A 9,556-nucleotide genomic window follows, 5' to 3' on the forward strand; every position below is an offset into this window, starting at 1 on the left:
GAATGTTTTTCTGATATTTCCTAGGAAACTGTAGCAATGGAAGGCTGTGGTTTCTTTTTTAACTAGAGTCCTCTTGCTTTTTTAGCACAAAACCCCATGAGCTTTATATAAAATCTGTGTTTCTACTGAAAGCAATATCTGGATGGGATGATTTGAACTTTTCTATTTACTGAATGTTTTTTTGGTTTTTTTAGATATCTGGCATTTCAGCGTTTCAGAGAAACTGATTTTAGTTTTTACTGAATTATCAAACTTCATTATACTGAAAATATAACAAGAATAGGAACTAATGTTAATTATTCTCTGCAGGAAGACTCTTGGAGATCGTTTAAAGCTTGAAGAAAAACTTGGCACGCTCAATGTCTCTGATACCACAGTAGGCAGCAAACAGGCAACATTCAAATTAAAGAAGGTGAGCTATATATATAATTTTTTTAAGATAATACACAACTAACTTTCGTTTTTGCATGAAAGAACAGGAACTTTAAAACCGTCAAACAAATGTCCCTCTTCATTTCTTTATAACCTGCCAACTGTTGTGCTTCTTGCCAAGAGAATGAAAGCCTCCGGTAGTACTCTCTGTGTTTATACCCTTATAACTCAGGCAGCACTCATAAAATCTTATGTTCCGGTGGAAAATACTGGCTTCCATCTTTTAATAGTTTATTTGCAGACATACCATCAGAAGCTTGTGACCTTACCTGACTTCTTCACCAGGCCTGATCAGATCTTGGTCTGCAGGTCCAAATGCAGTCAGGATGCTGTAGGTGACAGGCTTTCTCCTGGTTGATAATGTTGCTGCATCTCAGCATAGTAAAAACTGAGCTCTTAAGCACCTTTGTCATTGGATTTGTGCACAGTGGAGCAGAAGAATGAGTTCTTGTCCTGTTCTGCTTGCCAGGTTCCATTTGAAGTGGTTGACTGGTGCCTGTCTACCTTTCCCAAAGGGTTTTGATTTTCTGTCCTAAGGAATTTTGCAGATTGCAGACAGGTGGTTACTTTATAGCGTGGGCAGAGTTGAATGCATGTGTATATCTGCTACTGCTTGGAACAGTTAGGGGTTTTTTTGCCAGAAAATTGCTTTAGTACTGAAGAAAGGACATGTTATAAAAGCTGAAGACCCATATTAATTGGTAGTTGAGCTGACAAAATGTATTTCAGTTAAAAATGGTTTTCCTCAGGTAAGCAAGTCTCTTTGCTTTAATACATTTCTCCTTACCAGTGGTAAGATATTATTCTCACTGGTAAAGCTGTTGTCACAAGAATGACTAAGTAGTTATTCAATTGTCACATTGAGTATGCCTGAAAAAAAACACAAAAAAAACCCAAAACCAGATTTGTTGGACTATTTCTATCTTGTTTTACCTGATTATTGTGTATTTGCTGTTGTCCTTTTTCATCTGTTTTTGATTCGTGTGTTGACTGGAATAAGCCACAGATTCCTCTGCAGTGCTATGTAGATAACTATTCTAGGGATTTTACCAACTGCTGTAACTGATATGTTAGTGTCTTGCAGCTACTTAAATGGACTTTGCAAGACTTTGAAAGCACAGTCTTTTTTTATAAGAGCTTTAAAGCACAAAGCCTCAAGATCTCTTGCAATTGGTAGTGACCAATTAACTGTCACATTTTGCTAACACTTTTGTGAAGATTTGGGAGGAAGGTTGAGTAAGACAGATACAGCAGTGGTTCAGAATGCCATGCTTACTCAATTCTATCAGATATGCTGTAGCTTTAAGGGGTTTTTTAATTATGTTGCTGCTAACATATGTGGATTTTTTTTCTGACTGTTAACTGATGTTGCTGTATTGGAATACATACATTGTGCTCATTTGCATTAACAAGATCTTTTTTAAGTCTAGTCAAAAGAAAAACAATGCATCTACAGTGGAGGTCCTTACTCCTATTAACAGAATAGCAATATAAGACTCAGAAGTCTTCTCTCAAATAAACAGACCCTGTATGTATTTTCTGAATTCCCTGGGAATGGAGCAGGGGGAGCTAGGAGGAAGGCATGCTATGTGGTGGTATGCTGGGTCCTTTTCAGAGGGTGAGGAGATGAAACTGGCAAGGCAAAAAGGGGATTTTGGTGTTACTTGGATCATCGGCTTCTGCTTTCTGATGCCCTTTCCTTAAAGTGTAGGTCTGTTCAGGAGCAGGTAGAAATATTTAGTGGGGGAGAATTTTGCTTCCATAGGATTGGTATCACTCCAGCTTGATATTCAGTGGAATTAAGACTGAACTTGGCTGCTAGAGTTGTGGTATGTTAGCAGCCTCCTGAATGTCAGTAACCACTGACAGATCCAGCAATGCAATTGTTTGTCATTGATGTTTCACAGTTTAGTTTTCAGGGGATTTAAGGATAGTTTCTCAGTGTGGCATCCTCTTTTTCATATTCAGCATGCTTTATCATAGCAAATGCATATAGCAAAATAGCAGGGTTTCTAAAATACCTAAGTATTTACACTACTAGGAAGGTATAGAGATTAAAAAAAACAACCAACCAAAAATACCACCAAACAACCAAAGTTTCAAATACAAATCAAGATCATTTGATTTCAGCACACTAGCAGTAGCAGCCAACATAAAGTAAGATTTCTCAACACCATTTCAGACAAAAAGTCTGGAGGCAGAGAAGAACTACTTAAATTTTCAGATAGTGTGTTTCTTGTTAACCTACTGAGCTTATTGCTACATTTAGTAAATTGGTTCATACCTTCCCTCAGCCTAAATGCTGTCTATGCATGCAAATCTCTAGCTCAAGTTTCTGCCCAGGGAGGTTGTGGAGTCTCCCTCACTGGAGACATCCAAAACCCACCTGGATGCGTTCCTGTGTGATGTACTCTAGGTGACCCTGCTTTGGCAGGGGGGTTGGACTAGATGATCTCTCGAGGTCCCTTCCAGCCCCTAAGATTCTATGATTCTATGATGAAATGGTACTTTAATGAGGTTCAGGGAGTAGTGTGCTGATGTATGGATGCTGCTAATGCCAGAATTAGGTGCAGTGGTGATGCAGCTGCATATCCAGTAGTTCTGCCACACTGCTAAGGCACTTATTCTGTGCTGCCGTTGAAATTGCTCTAAATTACTGGAGCATTTTATAGCATGGACAGCTGCCTGAGTTTGGCTAGTTCAAGTCTGATAGTTCCAGTTTATGCTTAGTTTGAAGATAAGCCTTAGTCTTCCAAAGAAAATAGCAGTTTATGGCTGCAAGAGCCATTTCATCTATGTGGTATGTAAATGAAACCCTTTCAGCATGTTTTTAGTGAAGAGGAAGAATTAATAGAGCATGTGCCACAGGAGAGGAGATTTTATATTTTCATGTGGAATGTCTTTCCAGAATTGCATGCAGCATATAAAACACTTTCAAGAGCTCCTAAGAACACTTTTTAGAAAACCTGTATATTCAGCAAGTTTAACTTATTGTTCTGTCTTTTTTAAATCCATTTGTGTGGCTGTTAAATGTGATAATACTGGTTAACCAAAGTAAATACTAAATAGCCTCACATTCTGCTCTGCCTTCTTAAGGACATTAAAACTTAAATTCTGGAGTATAACTTTATGGTCTATTGTTAGACATCGGTTTTAATTTGAGCCACATTATTTTATTCACTGTTGTCTTAAATGTTTGCTCTGAATTACTTGTAATTATAATACCTCAGGGTACCCAGAATCAACAGGTACAGTATAAGACAACATAGCACAGCACCATTTAGAGTAACGTTTCTGGATTTCGCTAATGGAATTCTGACTTGATATATAGATGCTTGAACAATGAGGTGTGTGTGTAAGTTTACAAGAACCTGAGTCTATTTTTGTCTTAATATTCCAGTCAGAGCAGCAAAAGAAACAGCGGGAAGCTGAGAAACAGCATCGTCAAGAGAGGAGAACTCTTCGGCGTTCTGCTAGTCATCTCAAGAGCAAACGTGGAAGAGGAAGACTGTTCCATTGATGTATTTTATGTTTTTTTTTAAATAAACTTATTCTTAATTGGAAAAAGGAACTTTTTCAAATTGGAACACAGTACCATTTTCTTTGTATTTTGATACAGTGATGAACACAAAACCCAGAACTTGCTAAACTCTGTGTTAATTATTGAAAAGTTTATGAAATTGAAAGTATCAACCAAAGGACACTACAAGTATGTTGTGTTATAAACTCCAGCGTGAACTCTGTTTGTGCAGAAATCACCAGCAACTGGTTATTGTGTAACCCCAGATGTTTTCTATATAAGAATTTATGTATATAACGAGGCTGCTTGTCTTTTATTAACTTTTGGTTTTTGCTTTCTAAGATCTTTATTTGTGACTGCCTGGATAGAAGATCAGAGATAAGTTACTTTGTCTAAAACCTTATCTTTACTAGGGGTACAACAATGTATATTTTTTAATGATCCTTGAAGGATGACACATGATTGTGTTCTTCAAAACCTTTGGCTTTGTATGCTTGGGTTGCCTTAGTAGCCGGAAGGAGGTACAAATGGTTGTGATGAGGGCAATTGAGAATGCCTGATATTTCTCTAAGTCACCCAATAAGGAAGCCCTCTCTTGTCACACCAGTGTACAGGGGAGAATCTCAGTGGAATATCTTATTAAGTTAAATGTTTTCAGTATTGCCTTTACACAGCATCCTTAGAATAAGGTTTAATATGCTTTGGTAAGCCAGCAGTGGCACAACACAGGTAAAGTGATATATGTTCACATAACAAGCACATGAAGGCCATGTCAGTAGCCTGCTATTCTTCAAAAAGTTAGTTTAGTTAAATAACTTGAGAAACTAGAACCTAATTTAAGGAAATTATTGATTCTTTTCTGTGTCTTCTCGTTGATTCCCAGAAGAGTGCTTGTTGCTGACCAAGATACAGCACTTCTTGATTTTTGTCTTGCAAACCCATAATTTACAAAAGTAGTTCACCACTTAAATCAATTTTTACCTTTGTTCCAAAAGGAGCTTTGCTTATTTTTTTTTTAAAAGCTTTATAAAATGTCTCTTCACCAAGGCCAAGAAACTGAACTTTGTATCCAACAAGAATCAGTAGATCTCCCCCATCACTGTATGTCTTGCAGAGAGACTTGGAGGTTCTTAAGCATTTGCTTTATAAACCAGAGGGGTTATTAATCTGGTCAGGACTCCAGGAAAATGTTTACTGTAGATTTTTTTGCAGTTATTTCAGTAAGAACCTTGGGTTCTCGAAGCCTGATACATTGTTGCTGTTAGATGATAGAATAATGAGTCACAGGGTTCAATTTAGTTATATTGTTTAATTTAAAAATGCCTTTTGTACCGAATGTTTCCATCTTTAAAAAATGCATTATAATCATCACCTCTCTGTCCTTGTATTCAACTAAAAGATGAGTCTCCTGGTATGTATTTTTTCACTTCTAGCTGTCCATTTTTTATGCAGTGTCTGTTTAACACAGAACTATCCAGTGTTCCAATGTCAGTGTCACCCATGCTGTATACCAAGAAGTCCCATTATTCCTTCTCCTCTTAAGCCACTGAGAAAATGAAACGCAGTTGCGGTTGCTCCAGGCTATGTCCCTCTTTTTGTATTTTTGTCTTTTGATAACATTCAAGCCTTTGAAATCCAAGTGCAGCGACAAGTTAAAGTTTGTACTAGTGCAACATCTTTCCCCTGGAGCACTGTGTTATCTCTCAGAGATTATCTGCATGCAATTCAGGTGTGTCCGCTTCGTTCACATGGCTGTACAGAACGTGGAAAGATTCATGGTGGAAACTTGCCACCATTCTGGTTGATACAGGGAGAACTGGGGATTAGGTAGACAGAACTGGCACTGCAAGAGCAGGAATTTGGAGGAGTTTGCTCCTTCTCGTGACATGCCTAAATCTCATTACGCTTGATCAAGAGCTAGAGGGGCATTTATGGTTCAAGGCATCCTTATTTCAGCAGTGGCTTGGTTGCCTGTCAGTAGCAGTAAAAAAAAGATGCAGTTGGTCTTCAGGGTAGTAGTGACCTCAGTTTGGAATGGTTGACTTTCAGCTTAAAAAAAGTGTATGTCTTCTGTTTTGAGATTCCTCTGACTGACATGTAGTTCAGTGTTTTGCTTTTCTTGCATTTACAGAGGACTCATGATAATAATGGGCATGTATTTAGACTGGAGCTTGTATGATTAGAGGAAGATAGTTTGTACTGTTAGAGAGAAGGCACATGCAAACTGTCCTTAGCACACCTTTTTATTTCACATAAAAGATACTTGGGATACACTTTAAGTACTCTTTAAATATACTAGGCATAAGCAGTGAGATGCTTAGACCTGAATCTGATATATCACCTATACTTTAGTACTTTCTTACTCCACAAGGAATACAGTTTACTTCAGATAGGCTGTTAGTCATTGAACAAACTGAACCAAAACATACCTGTGTAATGTTCTTTCCAAATTGCTGTTACCAAGCCAGGCAGCATGCTGTGTTCCTGTGGCTGGTTTAGTTGTCTGGAATGGAGAGCATCCATCTGTTTTTACAAAACAATGAAAGAGTTTACTGTACCTCACTTCTGGGTGAGGTACACTTTTTGTTCAGTACTTGAACAAAATAGTGAAATATTTTTTAAAATATTCACCTGCATAAATAGCAAGCATGTGTAAAATGTATGTGCATGTTTTTTATACTCATGAGGTTCATTTGTGTATGGTACTTAAAATAGCTATCATTTGAGATTACCAGTTTCAGGAAGAGTTGTGAGGGAGGTTGTAATAGTTTTTTTTTTAATTATTCCATCCTGCTTCACAGCAGACTTTTATATTTGTGTCCTCTGTGTTTCCAAATGGGAAAAAGAGTAGTAGACTTGAATTCCAGGAAGAAAGAACCAACTTTCAGCTGGAGGGCAGTGAAGCAGTACAGTAGTTTACCAGGGTAGACTGTGCAATGTCCACTGAAAGATTTGTGTTATCAAGTTAAACATATGCAGGAACCCTGCAGGTATAGTGGAGCCTCCCTTGAGGAGGAGAAATGGATTAATGAACTTCAGAGGACCTCTCTAACCCAATGACTCTGGGCATAAGGAAGAGAGACACAGCATTAATTGACTGGAGTAATTTTCCCCCTTTGTCCCAATCATCAACTGAACTACTCACTATTTTTATCTTTTTATCTCTTTCATAAAGATTAAATACTTTTTTTGGCTTGTTTCCATAGCTAATATATTTTTTCTGATCTTGGGAAGTATGGGGTTTTTAGGCTGAATGAAAGCACATAAATCTATTAATAAACTTCAGCTCTTGATCATTATCTCTTGGGTTTCAAAGCCCATTTTACTCAACAACTGACTCTTTGTGATGAACATGAAGAGGTAGTCCTATCACCAAAATGAGCAATTTATAGTGCAGCCTGCAGAAAATAATCAGATCTAGCAGAGCTTGGTAGTTTACACAACCAGAGGAGAAAGAATTCCTGCATTTTAAAGACTGTAGATGGATAACTGTAAATCTTGCAATATGGTTCTTAAGTCGCTCTGTCTATAAAACTGGGTATTGCTAATTTCCACACCCACTCTCCCACCAAAATTTGTGCACTCTGTGTGCCATTCACCTCTCTCATGACTCCGTTCATGTTAACAGCATTTTCCTTCCTCCTTTGCTTTTTTCAATTTGTCCCAGACCCTTGATCCACACTGGGTCTAGTGGTAACTTTCTATGGATAGTGTGTTACACGTTACCCTGCATTTATGCTGTAAGTGGCATTGTGTCCCATGGTACAGACTGGTTTGCACACTCATACATCAGCAGGGGTAAAATAAGCTGATTCCGTATGAGTGAATGAAAACTGCAGTGACTGTGTGTCATCCATACTGTGTAAATTCAGAAATGTATCTATTGCTGACTGTGTTTTTCAGGGTCTCATGTTATGGTCTCTGCTTAGTGTCTTAGCCTGTGGTGCATGTGCAAGGAGTGAAGGTCAACTCTGAGCATGTTCAGAAAGGAGTTATTTTTCTCTTTACCATTTGAAAGAAACAGTTGCAGTGGGCTGTGTTTCCTTTCACAGTTACATCCAGTTAGGGTTTAAGTACATTAGTTTTGCAGCAAGATCAGGTATTATTTTAAAATCTTGTTGTTGCCAATGTGTTCATGCTTTACAAGTGCTTTACAAGGAGCTGCTTTCCTATGAAGGCGAGTTCTTGTTCCCGTTTAATTCTGCATTGAGTGGGACAAAAGTGAAAATCTCACTTCCTCATTAAAGAGAAAACTAAGCAGTTGAAGTGGGAAATACCAGCCCAGCCCTAATCAAAATTTGTACTCCCAGTTCCTGGAACCACCCTACCCTTCCCTACAGCGGTTTCTGCCACAGCTGCTCTGTCTCTTGTGCTTATTATCTCTTGTTTTAACATCTGGCTATTTCTTGTGCGGTGCCTTTCTCTACACTCCAGTTTTTCTATTAATATCAGGATCTGTAGTACAAATTAGTGCAGCTATAGCATGGCTTGGGGAATGAGTACTAAAATGGCGGTAGTAGATCTTGAGCAGAATGGATTTGCATGAACTTGGAGTTGTGGAGAGCTGTGACATCAAGGTGCACAGTGGGGGTCTGGAGAGCTGGCACACACTCCTGTGCACCTGGTTGGCGATATGCAGGGGGGACTGTTGCTTTAAGCCCCCCAAATTCCACTATGCCAGCTCTACCTCACTAAGTATCTGGGTGTTTTGGGTGGGGTTGTTGTGTTTTATAATTTTTTTAAAGAATTTTGATACTACATTAATACATTTGCAATATACAGTTACATAAATGCACAATTACATTATGTACAGTTACACAAAAAGTTCAGCATTTGAAAGCATGCAATTATATACCATCTGACTTCAGTAACTACTAATACTGTGACCATTTTGTTTACCAACATTTCTTCTGTAATATACTTCCAGATATATTTTAACCTTTGTAATATCTCAACTTTACATCACAAGTGTGTATACAGTAGGGGTCATAAAAAACCACATGCCTACCTGTAAGGATTTACTCATCTTATGCAAATGAGAATGTAATGAAAAGTAATTATTAGGATTTTGCTGCTCTTGTAAACTGAATCAGAAGGGAAGTTTGCAACACTCTCATCATAGCTACCATGTTTTTTTCCTGTCCCAGATGTAAATGGGAGATTTCCCAACAGGACTATGACACTGTTCCCCTGAAAATATGAGGCAATATTTTCAACAGATCTCCACAGCAAATAAATATCCTCTATCTGAGATATTTAAGACAGGTTGCAACAAATCACTTTTGCACAGTGCCATGGTAACTACAGTGATGAAATTTAAATATCAGTAGAAGCAGAGCACAGATTATTATGCTCCAGTGCTTGGGATGGAGCCTGACGCTGTTCAGTTTACGAGTACAGACATGGGCAAGAACATCCTACTTATGCATGTAGCTGGGGATTAGTGTCACTAAATTAACTGTAGTTTAGCCAGTTAAGGGGAACAATTAGAAATTAGAAATATTGATAAGTCTAGAGGAAGTTATTTTAGGAGAATGTGAAGGAGACTTTTTTCCCCCATGGTCAGTCTCTCATATCATGAGAGGTGTCATTCAAAACTGGAAG

At 38.1% G+C, this 9,556-nt stretch overlaps 1 protein-coding gene across 1 annotated transcript in view; it reads left to right on the forward strand.

Annotated features, from left to right (window-relative positions):
• NOL10 (nucleolar protein 10) overlaps positions 1 to 4,291 on the forward strand; it is a 59,874-nt gene extending 55,583 nt beyond the window's left edge. The window contains exons 20-21 of the mRNA XM_009999233.1: positions 310 to 412; positions 3,833 to 4,291. Of these exons, the coding sequence (XP_009997535.1) occupies positions 310 to 412; positions 3,833 to 3,952 (223 nt within the window). The 3' untranslated portion in view covers positions 3,953 to 4,291. The remainder of the gene's footprint in view (positions 1 to 309; positions 413 to 3,832) is intronic.
• The last annotated feature ends 5,265 nt before the right edge of the window (positions 4,292 to 9,556 follow it).

Source organism: Chaetura pelagica, unplaced genomic scaffold (assembly GCF_000747805.2).
Source record: "Chaetura pelagica isolate M959 unplaced genomic scaffold, ChaPel_1.0 scaffold90, whole genome shotgun sequence".
In the NCBI taxonomy this organism is placed as follows: domain Eukaryota; kingdom Metazoa; phylum Chordata; class Aves; order Apodiformes; family Apodidae; genus Chaetura; species Chaetura pelagica.